This window comes from Sarcophilus harrisii, chromosome 3, assembly GCF_902635505.1.
Source record: "Sarcophilus harrisii chromosome 3, mSarHar1.11, whole genome shotgun sequence".
Taxonomy (NCBI): domain Eukaryota; kingdom Metazoa; phylum Chordata; class Mammalia; order Dasyuromorphia; family Dasyuridae; genus Sarcophilus; species Sarcophilus harrisii.
The window spans coordinates 216,573,432-216,592,199 of record NC_045428.1 but is presented as its reverse complement, the minus strand read 5'-3'; the positions used below and the strand labels follow the sequence as shown (position 1 = coordinate 216,592,199).

General features: G+C 34.7%; 1 protein-coding gene across 1 annotated transcript in view; it reads right to left on the bottom strand.

Annotated features, from left to right (window-relative positions):
- Nucleotides 1-2,826: 2,826 nt before the first annotated feature.
- P2RY8 (P2Y receptor family member 8) overlaps nucleotides 2,827-18,768 on the bottom strand; it is a 74,725-nt gene continuing 58,783 nt past the window's right edge. Inside the window, exon 2 of the mRNA XM_003765610.4 lies at nucleotides 2,827-8,166. Coding sequence (XP_003765658.1) covers nucleotides 7,026-8,102 — 1,077 coding nt within the window. The 5' untranslated portion in view covers nucleotides 8,103-8,166 and the 3' untranslated portion in view covers nucleotides 2,827-7,025. The remainder of the gene's footprint in view (nucleotides 8,167-18,768) is intronic.

Genomic DNA, 18,768 nt, shown 5'->3' with positions numbered 1-18,768 from the left:
AGGTAACTAATTATCCAGATGTTGGTAACTTGAACAGTGATAAATGTCATCATTTCAGGTTAAATACATATGTCGAAAATCCAAGTACATATTGGCTACCACTCAACATACCCACGCAGGTCACAGAGACCTAGAGAAACTAAAAATACAGAAGAGGAAGTTAAATATCCCTGGAAGTTCAGCTGCTGGAAATTCTTCACCTTATCTTTACTACATACAGATGCTGGAAGTTCTTCAACTACACACACACACACAAAACTAAAGAAGGAAATTTAAAATAGACATGCCTTCTGACTCAAGAACGTTCTAAATGAATCTCTTACTGTTATTAATGTAGGATTGTAATCAATACTTGCTTAGGATATGTGATCCTTGAGATTTAAATTCACCTGAAATTTCCATACCAGCTAATCACTTCTAATGTGAGGCAGTTTTTTAAAAAACCTAAACATGTCTTATTAGGTTATAAACATTTGTCAAATGTCAGGAAATAATACTTTTTTTTTGAGGCAATCGGGATTAAGTGACTTATTCAGGGTCCCACAGCTAGGAATTATTAAGTGTCTGAGGCCAGATTTGAACTCAGGTCTTCTTATTTCAGGGCTGGTGCTCTATCACCCTAACCAACTAGTTGCCCCAAAGTAATATAACATCTATGGAGTCCAGGATTTTGAATGATTAGTAAAAGGACAAAAACAAACCTAATAATGCATTTCTCAAAATATAAACACAATGCTATAGTGGCAGACTATAATTTGGAGATTCGCATCAAATTAAAACATTATCAAAAATAAAGTATAAATTAATAATTTTGAGGTATGGAAGTATGCTATTAACTGATGAATGCTTATTAGCATTTTAATTTTCACCAAAATTTAAGAAACTCAAATCCAGGAAAGTGAGTTTCTTCCAAGATACCTCATTCTCTATAAACCCTTACTGATATGTATAACACTGCTTGGGCTGCCAAACTTAGGTTGGCATTCCTATGCAAGGGTGATGGTGGTGGTTGCAGAAATGAAAGCCAAACATGGGAGATTATTTTTTTTTCTCTAAAAGTAACTGGAATTTGAAGTTAGTCTCTTTTGTGGAAAAGAAAAAATCTGTGTAATACAGTTAGCAAAAGGGTCAAATTTGAAGTTAGAAAATTTGCATTTACCTACCTACTCTGCCACTTCTTACTTCTGTAACCTTGGGAAAGATCCATTACTCTTGTGGAGCCTTTGCTTCCTTATCAATAAAATGAAAGGTTTTATTGAGAACTTCACTGACCTATAACTTTATAACTTAATTGTGTCCCTAATAGTTTATATGTCATGCCAGAAAGAATTTGGGCAAGTACTTATAATCAAAAAGCTTTAAAGTCTATGAGTTAAATTTTATTATATAGCTCAACTCTTGCATTTTACACATAGAAAACTGAGACCCTAAAAAGGGACTTGCCTAAGATCATATAGGTGTTGAATAACAGCCATGGAATTCAAATCTTCTGACTCTAAATTCAATGTGCTTCAGCAACTATATGGATCAATAGATTGAACACAGGACCTGAAATCAGGAGAATCTGAGTTCAAATTTGACTTCAGACACTTACTAGCTGTGTGACTCTGGGGAAGTCAGTAAATCTGTCTAACTTAATTTTCTCAACTTTAAAATGGGAGTAATAAGATTATCTACTTCCCAAGATTGTTGTGAGGATCAAGCAATATATTTGTAAGTTGTCCGGCATATAGTAAGGTGCCTAATAAATACTTGTTTTCTTCCCCTTTCCCTGTCGTCATAATGGATATTTATTTTCAGTTTTGTCCAAGTATTCTATTTTTTTCTCAATATCGTATTCATTGAAAAAATGAATAATGTAATTTTAATTATCTCAGAGGACTGCTATGAAGATTAACTAATGAAAATGGCATTTTCAAAACATCTTGAAAATACATAGACTGATTTTTCCTGTGGCCAAGATCTTTCCTTTATAGTAAAATATTAATTGTAGGATTGAAATTATATAATTTTGGAACTGAGAAGAGGATTTAGAAATGACCTACTGTAATGTCTTTATCATATGAGGGATACGAGGCTCAGGGAGGTTAAATAATCTGACCAAATGATGTGGTATAATCCTTAGGAAAGATGTGGCAATGACCCCAAGATCACCTGGCCTTGGGAGTGATATAGTTAGAAATTATATATTTCTTCCCTTAGGTTATCCTGCCCCAGTTTACTCTATATGACCAGGATGCTGAACCCACAAATATTGCTGGCTGTCAGATAACAGCCAGTCAGTGATAACAGGTTTCTGAGACTAATAAGCAACAAGAATGTGGTGCTTAAAGTTAATGCAGACACAGAACAAAATTGGATGGCCGCCACCTGACCTAGTGAAATTCTAGACCTAAAAACACATCTCTAGAAGATTTCTCTCCCCGCCTCCCCCAGCCATACCCTTGAGCTATGTGCACCTATGCACAAAGTCAGAACCAGACCACTCCTCAACTCCACCTCTAAGGCATAAAATTAGCATATCAGAGACATGAAGCACCTGGTTTCTTTTACTTTTTCCAATAAATTTACCTTCAGGCTCCTGGCTCTTGGCTAACTTCTTTAGGAATTTAGCCTGCTTTAATTGGCATTACAATTATAATAAATTTTGACCTTTGACTTGGAGATGGACTTGAGACTTGAGACAAATTCTTTTGAGACACTTGTGACACCAGTCTGGAATTCCAACATTTTTGGGGTTCCCCTTGAAGCTCAACAAATATCACAGAACAAATCTTTTTATACTTTTATACACTGTAGACATCAAATAGATTTCTGCAGCACTTCAGTGATTCTCTAAAAGTCTTTAATTTTGAAAGTAACAATATACAAAAACAAACATTCCGATATACAAAATACAAAAATATGATTACATTTGAAATCATAAACATGTTTTATATATTTGTATAAATTTAAGTCCAATAAGATAATAGCTATGGTGAGCTGTGTTCTGCGTTGTTAGAAGGAACACTGGAATTGATAATATAGAAGATTCATTTGAGTACTAAGATATTTAAAAAGGTAGCTTACTGGTGCCCTCTTCTGAACAGTTTTTTAAAATGATGTTTTTTGTTTCCTGTTATCTTTATTACTACTCACTAACTCATTCTCTCCTCACCCAAATAAACTGATAAGCTAATAATAATGTATCACCAACTAATTAATACTGAAGGAATTGGGAGAAGGTCAAAAGTTTTTCTCTAGTTAGCATTTGCAGTCATAGTTTGTATAGTTGTAAATTTTCCATTGTCAGTGTTGCTGTTATTCTGAGAAGATAAAATGGGAGAATATTTTGAGTATAGGATTAGGGCTTGCAAAATAAAGATAAAACTTCTATGAATTCTAGAAAAAATATAGGACTTATGTTGTCTTTGGCAGTCTAGAAATTTAAGTCTATAGCCTATGAATCTAACCATTCACTATCCAAATCTATATAGAGATTCTGGTTCAACTGAGAAATACAAGCTTTCAGCATCCTCTATATCATTGAGTATGACTTGTCATAATACCACTACACAAATGACTATGTTTAGCTCTTTCATACAGACTGAGATTTAGAATGCATAAAATATTACAAGGTGATAAATGGGGGGAAAAACTATACAATATTTTCCTTGGACATAGGTTTCCATAACTTCAACCAAGGAACATATTGTATAGTTTTTTCCCCCCATTTAATAGTGTTTTTTTTTTCAATTATTGGTAAAGATAGTTTTCAAAATCATGGCACATTTTGTTGACAGAATTTTTTAAGTTCTAAAATTTAATGTTTAAACAAATATGAAGAAAAGACAATGAAACAAGAGTTTGGACTCTATGAGAGCAAGGACTGTTCAGTTTTTGTCACTGTATCCCTAGTTCTTAGTCACTAAGTAAAAGCTTAATAGATGTCTACTAAATAAAAGAATTGCCTTCAATTTATATAGAACATCCTATTTGATGAAGCACTTTATTCCATTCAGTCCTCACAGATCTTCTCATTTTATCCCATTTCTTTTTCTACAACATTAAAGGAAAAGGCTATAGTAAATTTTCACTTAATTCCCTACCAGTATGATATAGAATAAGTATTTTCTATATACATAGAATATATATATGCACACAGATGAACATAGATATTTATATATCTATACATGATATCTACATAGCTATATGTATAAAGTAGATAAATAGAAAAACAGATTTACATAGTAAGATATATATTGTATCTAGAGATATAAATATATCCTTACTGACATAGATATCTGTATAGATATATGTGTCTATGTAGGGCTGTCTTTATATTTATCTATCCTTCATTGGGATGATAGATATACAATATATTGTTGAAAGCAGAGTCCAGAGTAGAACATCTGTATTTCTCAACCACCCCTTGAATTATAAATGAGCTCTGGACTCTTGTAGGGTAGAGCTCTTATTCAGCCAAACGATTTGACACAAAGCATAATTTCTTCAAGAGTCAATTCTGGCCAAACAGGTCTTCCATGGCTGACCATGAGAGTTCATTTAGAAATGCCCAGTCTCTCTACTCCTCTTTACCCCTCTCTGCCCATCTTGGTTCTAAATTTGTTTAAACTTATCTTTTAAACTTAACTATCCTACACTAGGCCTTCCAGCATGGACACCCTAAACAAACAGAATGAATGTCTGGTATAGACAATAACACAGGATTAACATTTGCATTTCAAATAAAGGAACAGGATGCAAAATAGAAAACCTTTTCTTCTATCCCCAGAGCCACTTTATAGAGATCGGGCTATAATAAGATTTGTCCAATTGTATTTTGTGTTGCAGAGCAGATGGCAACTATTTTACCCAGTTTTTTTCTGGTTGGATAGGTATGCTTCCTCTTCTCACCAGTCCCTCCTTCAAGCACACACACCTGGCATGCTTTTTGTTTGCACAGCCCACCTATTTTTCTTCTGTGACTTGCAAACTAGGTGAAGATTTCTTTTGCTTTTGGTAAATTGGTCAGAATTTGGTAAAATTCTATCCTGCTAGGCAAAACCATCAGTATATCCTCTTGGATACCAAAATGTTACATTTTGCTCTCCTTTCATCCTCAAAGATATAAACTGAGAATTGCAACAGCAGGGACAAGTTCATTGATCTTGATTTTGGTTGCCTTGTTGATCCTGAACAACAATAGAGATGTTAGGAGCTTAGAGCAATTCAACTAGATCAGTTTCAATGCAGTAATGACAAAAGGAACCAAAAGGACATTAGAGAGATGATGCAATTGGAAGATTATGGCTGTTTGTAGTTATTTGTCCTCTGTTCTTGAAGAAGACCATGATATCAGGGAAGTGATATCATGACATCCAAGTGAATTAGATTTAAATGAGGTTGTGCAAGCTGACTTGCCTCACTTTATCCTTCAGAATCATCTGAGTCTGTGGCCATATATAAATCAAGATGACTGGAGATGCCTTGTGTGACTTCTCCAAAGTTATATAGGAAACCGTGATGTAATTGGGACTAGAATCCAGATTTTTTTCACTACCAGTCCAATGTCCCTTTCCCCCAAGTATTATAACTCTGTTCTCACTTTTTCTTCTTCTCCTCCTGCTGTAGAAAAATCCCTGGATTGGGGGAAAGTCTGTGAGTTTACTTACTAAGAGTTCTATAACAAATAAACTCAAAGATCTAATCCATCTCCCTCTCCACTATTTTTTCTCTCTTTTTTATGCCCTTTATTTTGTGTTACTATTTTAGAATATCTAGGTCTTATACCTAGTATATCCCTAACTTTAGGGCTTTGCAAACAGAGATGAACAGATCCCTTTTCCTCATTTACTTTTAGGTTATCATCCCCTCCCTTTTTTCCCCTTTTCATTGCCCATTATCACCATATTTACTTTCAGTGAGGTCAGGTTGGTTCATCTCTGCATATTATTTAGCTAAATGTTCAGGTTGAAGACTTGGATGTAGAAAGACATGTGTCAGAAAACTTAAACCACATCAAAGGACAAGTAACACACAAAAAAACCTGATTTTACCTTCGGGATTATGAGATTGAAAATTGTCAGATCCAGTGGCTGCTATAAGAGCAACTTTATAAATGCTGATCCAATGCAATAATACACCTGATGCCACATTGTATACTTGAAGGTTCTACTTAGAGTGTAGTTTTTCTCTTGTTTTCTCATAGAAGATGTATAATATGCAAAACAAAGAACTCTTAAACCACGTCCTCCCATGACCACTGAAATTAACCACAATATAGATAATCTGGCCACATGGTCAGCTTGTCAGCTATTGGTGAGCACCCAACATTGATTGCACATGACTTGGAACACAGGGCTGCTTGTGCCTAGCTAATGCCTTTACCACTGAAAAAATGCCTACTCATTCGTATCTCCTATGCCACAGTGGCTGGTTAGTCATTTTATCAGGAAACAGTTCCAAGTGACAGATGGCAAGGAAAAAACTGGCTATGTGAGCACAAAAATTCATATAATCATGGCTTCAGAGTTGTAAAGATCTTGGAGATCATTCTGGTTCAACCCTTTCATGCCTAAGAAAAGGGCAAGAGTAGAGAGTTATCTGGCTATGAACATAATCCTATTGAAGGAGAATCTGTAGGTAAAACAGAGGTAGGAGAGTAGTTGAATGTAAATGTGTAAATGGCTGTTGGGAAGGAAAAAAATTTCCCTCCTTCGCCAGATGAAGAAATGTTCAATCTCTGACTTCCTATCCAGAGAACAAGACTGATTATTTCATAATGCTTTCTTTGCTTTTCCTCTTTTTCTATTCAAGAGTCCATCCTTTTGAAGCCCACAGGGTATTTTGTGTCTTGTGTAACAGGAAGTATTCCCACTTGAGCTCAAGTTTTAGCTACCTTCTTTAAAAAGATCTACTGACTCCAATGCCAGCACAGGAAACATCAGTCCGTTTTCAGACCTGAAAAAAATGGGCTTTTTGCCTTAATTTCACACTCACCTCTCATGAGCATCAGCTTTGCCCTTTTGGCTCACATACCATCCTTAAAACAAACTTTCCTGCCTTTGCAAACAGGCCCGGCTGACTCCAGTTGACCCTTCCCCCTGTCCACTTGACATTGATCGGCCTGACAGGGTCCTGGCAGAAAATAAACTTTCCCTTCTGGTCTCTGAGCTATCACTGAAGAGTGCATTTTTACCTAGGAACTTCCTTAATTTCTGATGAAACTCTTTAGAGGCAAAGTAGTAAATAAAGGGATCCAAGCAATTGTTGAGGCAGCTGAGACAGAGGGTAAGCTTATAAATGTGGTAGTAGCTCTTCTTGAAATATAGGCGGCTGACCATGTGCACTAAAAGAATGAAGTTGTTAGGAGCAAAACAGGTGACAAAGGTGAGGAGGACAATACCAGCAAGACAGATGGATCTACTTTTCTGTCCATTTCCATACCTTCCAGAAGTCCGGATTAGCTTGAGGATAGTGGCAATATAACAGGCTACAGTCACAATGAAAGGAATAAGGAAGAGAAAAATGAACAAGGTGAAGAGGAAAATGCCCCACATTGCAAGGCTGGGCAGCATATTCCACTTGAGGACGTCAAAACAGGTGATGATTCCCAGGGCGTTTACTTCATAGGTCAAGTCTGTGATAGCCAAGGGGGACAGGGCAAGCAATAAAAGAAGCCATATACCTACACAAGCTAAAACTGCATATCTCTTCCTTCTCCACCTGGTAGAGGTCAAGGGGTACACAACCCCCAGGAATCGCTCTACACTAATGCAGGTCATGGTCAATATGGAGGAGTACATGTTGGTATAGAAGACAACTGTCACTAGATTACAGAGGAACTTTCCAAAGGGCCAGTTATTGCTGTTCAAGTGATAGAAGATCTGAAAAGGGAGCGCTACAGCCAACATGAGATCAGTGATGCAAAGGTTGATCATAAAAATGACAGAAGGTGATTTGGGTTTGGTGTGGCAACAGAGTACCCAGAGGGAAAAAAGATTCCCAGGGATGCTGATGAAGGCCACCAGTGAATACACAATTGGGAGGACCACAGCAATGGTTGGATTCCCAAGCATCAATATTGTTTCATTATCTGGTTGGGTTATGTTGCTGTTCATAATTCATAAGATTGTTGATCTCTCAATATCAGAAGAATCATATCCTGAATGTTCAGTTGAAAGTCTGAAAAAAAATTAGAAATAATCAAAAACACATTGAAAGAATGCAGAATGAATTTGATCCTAATTTATTTTGATTTTTATTAGCATTTATGTAGCACTGTAAAGTTCACAGAGAACTTCCTGAGTATCATCTCACTTTATCCTCACAATAGCCCTGTGAAGTAGATATTATCATTATCTTCATTTTACAGATAAAGAAACTGAGGTAGACAGAAACTAGATTTGAGCTTGTCTTTCTAATTCCAGTTCCAGATCTTTATCCATTTCCCCCTAGCTACTTATTTGGGATTATCTTTGTTAATGCTTTCATGTGTATAAAATAAATTATATATGATTACAAAAAAAAATTGAAATGTTAACAGTTTTTTAAAAGTTCATGAATTGTACTGGATATATGTATCCTTATTGCAGAATAGATATGCCGATGCATTAGTAAAGGGAATTTCTTATGCCAATGATACAATATTTTTTTAATTTTGTATGGGGGGATGGAAAGTAATCAACACCATTAGGCCTGCAACTGGCTTAAACTCTACAAAATTTGTCAAGTAGTGAGTGAAATACTCCCTTACTTTCCTCTACCTTCTTTCCTATTTGTAAATAATCCTTGTTGCCCAACCCACAACTTCTCAGACTTCCACACTGGTGTCATTCACAAAGACTGCTCTATAGCATCCCATTCTTCATATATGATTCATGTTCCTAAGAAGCTTGCAATCTGTTTAGAGAGAACTGCATACATGAAAAGCTTAACTAGCAATATTAGACAATATTCAGAAATAGAGAGAAATTTGAACTGGTACTTGCAGTAGGATTTAGTTAAAATGGAGAAGAGAGACAACATTCTAGATAGAAGGATGGAAAATTCATTGTTTTTTTTGTTTTTTTTTTAGGTGAGACAATTGTAATTAAATGACTTGTCCAGGGTGGGCACTTAATTAGTAAGTGTGTTTAAAGCTAGCTAGATTTGAACTTGGGTCCTCCTAACTGTAGGGCCCATGTTTTATCCACTGTGCCATCTAATTGCTATGGAAACTTTTAAAACAGTATTTTTTCCCAGTTAATATGTCAAGACATTTTAAACATTCATTTCTTTAAAATTTCTTTTAGCTGAGGTAATTGGGGTTAAGTAACTCACCAAGGGTCATAGAGCTAGTAAGTGTCAAGTGTCAAGTGTCTGAGGCCAGATTTGAACTCAGGTCCTCCTGATTTCAGGGCTGGTGCTCTATCCACTACACCAATTAGCTACCCCCTTTAACATTCATTTTTACAAGATTTTGAGTTCTACATTTTTCTTACTGCTCCCTTCTTCCCCTCCCATTTTCCTAAAATGGTAGGCAGTTTGATATACTTGTGCTATCACATAAAACATATTTCCATACTAGTCACAGTTGTGAAAGAAACAAATTAAAAGGAAATATACACATATATATATATATATATATATATATATATATATATATATATATAGGTAAGTGAAAAAAATGCTTCAATCTGTATTCAGAGTCCTTCAGTTCTTGTCTGGATGTTTCCTTCATGCCTAAATGATTGTTGCTAAGAAGTTGAGTCATCCATAGTTAGTTGATCATCACACAATGTTGCAGTTATATATGCAATGTTTCTTATTTCTGTTCATTTCACTTTGTATCAGTTGATACAAGTCTTTCCAGATTTTCCTGAAATCTTCATTGTTTCTTGTTGCACAATAGTATTTTCATTTACCGATATACCACAACTTGTTCAGTCATTCCCAATTGATGGGCATCCTCTAAATTTCCAATTCTTGGCCATCACAAAAAGGACTGCTATAAAAACTTTTGTGTAAATTTTTCCCTTTTATTTGATCTCTTTTGTAAACAGATCTAGTAGTGGTATTGCTGGATCAACGATTATACAGTTTGCCTTTTGAATATAACTCCAAATTGTACTCCAGAATAGTTTGGATCAGTTTACAACTCTACCAACAGTACATTAGTGTTCTAATTTTCCCATATCCTCTCCTACATTTATTTTTTATCATATTGGACAATTTGAGAGGTGTGAAGTGGTACCTCAAGTTGTTTTAATTTGCAACTCTCTAATCAAAACTGATTTAGAGCACTTTTTCATATGCCTGTAGATAGCTTTGATTTCTTCATCTGAAAACTGCTTGTTCATATCTTTTGACTATCAATTGAGGAATGACTTGCAGTCTTACAAATTTAAATTTTTTCTTTATATATTTGAGAGATGATGCCTTTATCAGAGATGCTTGCTGTAAAGACTGTTTCCCAGCTTTTTGTTTTCCTTCTACTCTTCATTGTATTGGTTTTGTTTGTACAAAATCATTTAAATTTAATATAATCAAAATTACCTGTTTTCATTTTGTAATGTTCTCTTTCTTTTTAGTCATAAATCTGTAACTCATTTTAATTCATTGAGTACCGAAAATGGTGAAGCATGGCAAGGATAACATAAATAGGCCAATCTGGCTGGATCAAAAGTTTCATACAGATGGGAAAATACTCTTGAAACATCTATGTGAAGCCAAAAAATTCTTCCCGAAAGTGGAGTCATTGTTATTTTTCGCTTGTTAGGCTAAGTTAAGACACAGAAACCTACCATTCTATCCTTTCCTATATGTGGGTCTTTCAGATTTAATGAATGTACATAATTTCATTGTATCAGAATTACTCATAGAAAATATGAAATCTCAACAACTTATACATTATTCCCATTTCTTATTTGAAGCCTTTTCTCTTCCTCAGAGCTGCTAGTTCAACCCATTTCCATTCCAATTACTTAATGTTTATTTTACGTTTATTCTGAATATAACTCTATGTAGACAAGATGTCTCCTTCCCTTGGTAGAATTTCAATTCCTTGAGATCAGATAATATTTAAGTTTTGTCTTTGTCTCTCCAGTAACAAGTACAGTGTCCAGCACTACTTGTTGTTCAGTTGCGTCTAATTCTTCATGGCCCAATTTGAGGTTTCCTTGGCAAAGATACTACAGTGATTTGCCATTTGTTTCTCCAGTTCATTTTACAGATGAGAAAACTGAGGCAAATGGACTTAAGTGATTTGTCCAGGGCACACAGCTAGTAAGGTTACATTTGAACTCAGGTCTTCCTAGCTTTAGGCACAGTACTTTATATACTGAGCCAGGTAGCACTGAGGAGAAACTTAATAAATGTTTCTTGATTAATTGAAGTCATCAAAATACACTGCATTTAAAGTTAAAAATCAGAATGAGAAAATTTGCTAGGAGTTAAGGCTTGATCTTGCTTGCCTAAAAGGAGGGAAGTTACTTTGGGAAGCAATAACTATCAGAATACACAGATTCACTTAAAAAATTATTTTCTCTCACATATTACATGACATAAGCTGATGCAAGGGCACATATATGAACACAAGCGCATGCAAAAATATATGCATTGGGCAGATAAATCAGAACAGAAGAATAGAGCTCAGAAATAATAGAATATTTAGGATGTTAGCTTCTATTCTAAAATTATAAAAATTTGTTCAGATCATTAAATAAAATCATTGAAGTAGAACATCTAGACACAAGAGGTCAATGTTCGGAAGATCATAATCTAAATGCTGGTTTTGAGCACAAACCACCTGCAGAAATTACTTGTACTATGGGTCATGGCAGGGGTGGTAAATGGTTTACAATCTGCTCTATGGGGAAGAACAAAAAACAGTATGCATTGTCACACCCTTAAGTTTCATAATTAACATTTTCTTTATTATTTAAGTCTGGACAATCAATAAAACAATAAATCAAGCCCTGATGTACAGCATTTACTGATTTTGAAAATGTAAAAATTTTAGGATCAGTTCCTGCTCAGAAATGGCTCAAGCATACCCCTGAGTAATAGGTTATAGTTAAAGGTAGAAGAGACATTAGAGACTAGATTAAGCCTCTCATTTACCAGATGAGTAAACTGAGGCACTGAGAAGCTAAATTCCTAACTCCCAAATCACAGTTAAAAGGGACAGAGTTTTAATCTCATTTTATTTGAACTCCAAATCCAAGACTACTTCCACCATAATAGTAGTTCAGATCCCTTTCACTATGTATTTCTTATCCTCAAATACTTACTCTGTGACAAGTTTTTTAACTTCTCCCTGCTTCAGTTTTCTCATCTATAAAATGGGAATAATAGCAGCATTTAACAGGGTTGTTAAGAGAATCAAAAGTGCTCATCTATGTAAAGTGCTTTGCAGACCTTAATATCCCAAAGAAAAGATAAGGTGGCTTTTGTTTTTGTTTTTTACTTATATATTTTTTTTTTACTAATTTTCTTTCTTTCCATTTATGGCCCTGTTTCTAAATCAAACCTCTCTCCACATATTAATTCACATCCTGATCCAAATAAATACTTATTGATTTGACTGGACTTGGGTCTTTTAAAATCTATCTAAAATCCAGTCATGTCTATCCCTTACATTAAGGATATTCAGAGACATTGTCCAATGTTCCTCTACCCTCCCAACCCATTTATTTATCCAAGTGACATGTTATACAGGATCTTGGCTCTCAGGACTTGGAGTGAAAAGGAACTTCCAGCCTTCACTTTAAACCTTCTGACAACCTGCAACTTATAAAGGAGCCCATTTCACTTTTATGTTATTGAGGTCATGAAGTTTTTTCTTATATAGAATCTCTCTATTTCTCCCCCACTTTTATCCCACTTTCACCCATTGTATCTAGTTTTACCCTCTGAGACCAAACAGAGGATACCTAATGGTTCATCAGCCTTCAAATAGTTTCATACGATATACAGTTAGAAAAGAATCTAGCACAAACTGTTTTTTTTTTAATTTTACAGACAAGGAAACTGAGACCCAGAGAGGTTGAGTGAATCCCTTGAAGTCACAGAAGTCATTAGTGACTGAGTCAGAATTCAAATCTAATCTTCTGACTCCAAATTTAATATTTTTCCCCTACCATGTCCCTAAACCTTCAGACTAAACATCCCTAATTATTTCAACTGACTCCTTCATATCATAGTCTCCTCTGGTTAATCTTTAGAAGGGAACAACAAAGTCCCAAAAAAATCATCATATAGGTTTAAGGACTTTTATCCATAATTTCCATAGTTTAATGGTACCCTGAGAAGTTTGTAGATTGGTTGTATGAGTAAGAGGTACCTATTTCAATTTGAAAACTTCAATGACATATTTTCATCCCCTTCCCTTAATTTTCTCAATTATTTAGATTTCCTGGGAGAAGAAAGTATACCATAAATGATTTTCTCTTCCCTAGACTTGTCTCAACCACAAAAATTGTCAAGTTACAATTGTTTAATTGGATTAACAAATTCATTTTGGTGGGAGGGAAATGAGGAGCATCTGGACCCTTGATTTCATTGGTGAGGAACTCTACAAGTTGAAAATTCCTTCCACCAATGCAAATCATAATTCCTCTGTAACATACATTTTTTAGGATTGGGTGGAACACTGAGAGATCAAGTAATTTTTCCACGGTCACATGACTAGCATATATCAGAGTATATGTAGAACTTGAATCCAAGTGTTACTGATTCCAAAACCATTTTTCTGTCCATTACAATCTATTACTTTTTATTTAGACTTACATAAGTTATGTAAAGCAATTAGATTACACTTACAATTATTCATTTCTTTACCTACATTTTCCCTTGGTCAACCTATTTCTTATAAGTTTAGCAACTATTTCTACCAAATTTTTCAGGACAGGTGGCATAATCAGTAAAGAAAGCATACTTCTAATGAGATACAGAGCATATCAGGTACTTCATATCACATTGTTTATAGGATCAAAGAAACATAGATTTATATATTTCCCCAAACATATTTCCACTTGTTCCCAGATATCATGCAATAAAATTATAAATTCTTTTAATTCTCTTGCTATTTTGATTATGGAACTCCTTTAATAAACATTCATTAAGAAATAATGCACTGTGACAGTGGAGATACAAAGAATCGTCCCTATTTTCAAAATGCTTACATTCTTTTGGTTGGGAATTAACACATTCAGAGAATAAATACAAAGTAATTTCAGTGCACTAATAGCTTAGGATGGCTTTGTATAAAATGAGGTGGCATCTGAACTGAGGCTTTAAGGGAGTTAGATATAAGGGACAATTGAGATAAAAGCATAAAAACAAGAGATACAATGCCAAATGAAGGGAAAGCAAGACACTTTAAGGCTTGGGAGAATATCTCTGAATATTTCCCTCTTGATTAAATTACTTAAGACTTACTTAGCTAGTCAGATAGTACTTTTTAGCTAAAGAGAAGTCAGGTCTTACCTTTTTATTGCAGGCTTTCTTTTGAGCCAGTGGTATGTGTTAAAGACACCTCTCTGTTGTTTGGTTTAACAAAGCATGATTTTTCATGCAAGAATGCAAATGCAAAAGACAGTTCGCAAATCTCCTGAACCAATGGGCAGAGAAAGAATGAATTTGTGGTTTGATGCCCTGAATTCATGTCTTCAGCAAATGAGTAAAAAGACAATTATGTTTTGACAAGTTTTCTTCTTCTTCTTCTTCTTCTTCTTCTTCTTCTTCTTCTTCTTCTTCTTCTTCTTCTTCTTCTTCTTCTTCTTCTTCTTCTTCTTCTTCTTCTTCTTCCTCTTCTTCCTCTTCTTCTTCTTCTTCTTCTTCTTCCTCTTCTTCCTCTTCTTCTTCTTCTTCTTCTGATCAACATACGATTGACAGAGAGACCCCAGGAAAGGCAGATAAAACCATTAATTGCACCAGATTAGCTTTCACAACATAAAGAAAACTAAATTGGTTGATCCAGGGCAACCTAGTATTTCACAGGGTGGCCTATCTTTAGGACTTTGACAAATTTCACTCACAATATAGTTCAAAACTATGTGGCTAGAGAATCCACATGATGAGCATTATTAGAGCATGGAAACATTTGTGATCCATCTTACTTTTTTCAGTTAATGAAATTCCACACCTGCCCCCCCCCCCAATCTTCTCCTAACCAGAAAAAAAGAAAAAGAAAAATGAGATTCTTGCAACAATTATGTGCAGTGAAGCAAAACAAATAACTATGGTAACATTTTGAATTGTATGACAATATAACATTTATATAAATCATTTCCTTTTGATTCAAGATAATTCCAATAGACTTGGAATGGAAAATGCCATTCCACATCTAGAAAAGGAACTATGGTCACCAAATGTGGATTGAACCATAGTATTTTCACTTTTGTTTGTTTGTTTAATTTTTCTTTTTGGTAGTTTTTCCCCCTTCTGATTTTTCTTGTACAACATGACAAATATAGAAGTATATTTAAAAGGATTGTACATGTTTAATCTTTATCCGATTGCTGGTTTGGGGAGGGGAGAGAGGGAGAAAAAATTTAACACAAAGTCTTACAAAAATGAATGTTAAAACTATCTTTACATGTATTTGGAAAAATAAAATACTATTAAGAAAAAAATAAAACAAAATGAAGACATTGGTCTAAAAATAAATCATTATCTTTGAATATTTTGTAAAAGATTCTTTTTGCAGTTAGTATAACTGGCCAATATTTTTCATAAACTCTACATTCTGGTTTTGGTCTTTCAACAAACTAATGTTTATTAACGATAAGAAAGAGTTAACTGCACAAACTTAAGAAAGGACAACTGGAGCTTTGTCCTGGGGCAGGAAATTTAGAGGGTAGCAGTTTTGCCATTGGGCTCAAAGTGAAAGTGAGATAATCACCCCAGAAGATCTTTCCTCTTATTTATCCCTTCCCCAGGTGGCAGAAATGTCCTGGGCTCTTTCCTTGCTCCTACAGCAGTGTAGAAAGCTCTTTGTTTCCTAGGAGAAGAAAGTGCATCCCAAATGAACTTCTCTTCCCTAGACTTGTCCCAAGCACAAACATTGTCAGATTACAATTGTTTAGTTGTATTAACAATTAAGTTCATTTTGGTGGAGGAGCAGGGAAGACAATCTGGACCCTTAATTTCACTGGTAAAGAACACCACAATTCCTTCCACCTATGCAGATAATGAGTCCTCTGTAATATACATTCTTAGAACATTGGATGGGATTTCCCACATTCACAGGACAAGATTTGTCAAAGCATAATCTGAATCCAAGTGTTTCTGATTCCAACACCTCTATGGTCTGTTACCTTTCATTTAGGTTTATATAAATTATGTAAAACAATTAGGTTACATTTATAATTACTCTTTTCCATTCCCATGTTTGCTCTTTCTCAACCTATTTCTTACAAATTTAGCAATTATTTAGCACACACACACACACACACACACACAAAGTTAAGAACATCTAAGAGAAGGAAGAATTATTTTTAATTACTTTGGTTAATGGTGGTATTGATTAGTTGGAGAGTGGAATCTTTGAAAGGAAGGGTCCAAGAGGGATTTAATGATTTTAGGGGGGAAAAATAAAATGGAAAATAAAACAAAAAAAAAGTTATGTAATGGCTCTATCCATCTTTGGTTCTATCTCTAAGCAGAAATCCTTAGATTAGGATAATATAAGTTATTTTTTTTAAAGCATTTCTGATAGGCATATTATATATATATCACACCTTATTATATACATTTTTTGGTTTTGGTTTGGTTTTTTTTTGCTTCCATTTTTTACTTTGCAGTGATAGCATGATTATGAGAGAAATTGTATTCATATTTGTTTTGATGTCAGAAATAAGAAGGAGAATTATCTTCTAGGTTATCTGATGACCAATTCTCTCATGTGTGCATACTTTGGTGATGTCAGTGGATCCAATTTTCCAGGACAGATACCATATTCAGTAAAGAAAGTATACTTTTAATGAGATACTAGGCACAATTAGGTACTTCACATATAGAAACATAGATTTGTTATGCCTCAGTTCTCTTTAACTGTTCTGACTCGGTTTCCCTAAACTAGTTTCCTTTGTCTCAGTTTCCTTAACTGTTCTGTCAAATCCCCTTAGTCGTAAAAACCCACTCTGGTCCATTAAGACTGAGAACCGTTTATAAATTGCTAGCAAGATAAACAAGAGAGCAGATCCCCCGTCCTCAAGAATTTACAATATCCCTCTAAAATATTCCAAGATACCTCATTGACATCTTTATCTCTGGGTATTCAGACATCCTGTCTCTGGGCTTTTAGGAGTTATGGTCTCCCCCCAACCTGACAGGAACTTTCGCGCCTTTTTACCTTCTTTGTCTCTAGGGTTATTTAAAGGAGGGGGCCGCTCTTATTCTCTGCTTCATTCTTTGAGATGATAGCCCTGGGACCAACATGGATTCCTTGGTCCCAGTATATCTTTATCTCTATCTGACTGGATAATTTGAGACGAGAGTCCTGTCCAGTCAATTATACTCTCCAATTAATAAACTATTGAAAACTCTCTAATCTCTCTCCTGCCTCAGTTTCTCCGGCATTACAGATTTAGAGCTGGAAGTGATCTTAGTGGCCATTTAGTTCATCCTCCCCATTTTACAGAGGTAGAAACTAAATTCATTTTGAATCCAAGTCTTCTGAGTTTTAATCCAGTTTTCTTTCTACTGATTCAAGAATGTTATATGAATTTATGGATACAACCTTTAGATATCTGCCACCCAGAAACTTTGATTAACAATCTAAGCAGAAACAGAAGGCAAGTGTCTCTGAAGATGTACTGTAAAGATTATTTGCTCCTCTTTCCTTCTTCTTTTTAGAAATATTAAGAAAGTATTTAAAGTTAACCTAATCTAAAGCCTTTATACTAATTTTAAAGAAAAAAACATTTCTTTAGCTATCCATTCCAAAACAATATCCTGATCTCATCTCTCTGATAAACCCAGGAAAGACTTTTGCCTCTAAATAAATAGGACTGGGATTAGACAAAAACAAAGGGCATTTTATTTAATCTACCTACAAATAGCAGCCTTAATGCCCTGAAGGATTAGAGTAATCACCAACTTTACTAGAGTCCATAGTTTTCCAATAGGTTCATGGAAGAATTCAGGGGATTTGTGACCTTGGAGGAGAAAATTTTATTTTCACCCAACTGCAACTGAAAATTGGTATTTCCTCCCATAATGATATATTTTTAAAAAGAAAAATTTTCCGAGGTGTTCTTGGGTTTATCAACTGGCCAAAGGAGTTCATGAAACATATAGCACACACACACACACACACACACACACACACACACACACATAGTTAAGAACATCTAAGAGAAGGAAGAATTATTTTTAATTACTTTGGTTAATGGTGGTATTAATTAGTTGGGGAGTGGAATCTTTGAAAGGAAAGGTCCAAGAGGGATTTAATGATTTTAGGGGGAAAAATAAAATGGAAAATAAAACAAACAAAAAAGAAAATAATTCTTCAAGGATGACTAATTGATGAAAAAATAGCTGAACTTTTGCCTTGACCTCTGTTAAGATGTTTTATAATAATGTCAAATTTTGTCTGTTTCAGGAATGCTATAATTGGAACTCTGAATTTTCATGGGAAAAAGATTTCAGTTATGTAATGGCTCTATCCATCTTTGGTTCTATCTCTAAGCAGAAATCCTTAGATTAGGATAATATAAATTATTTTTTTTAAAAAGCATTTCTGATAGGCATATTATATATATATCACACCTTATTATATACATTTTTTGGTTTTGGTTT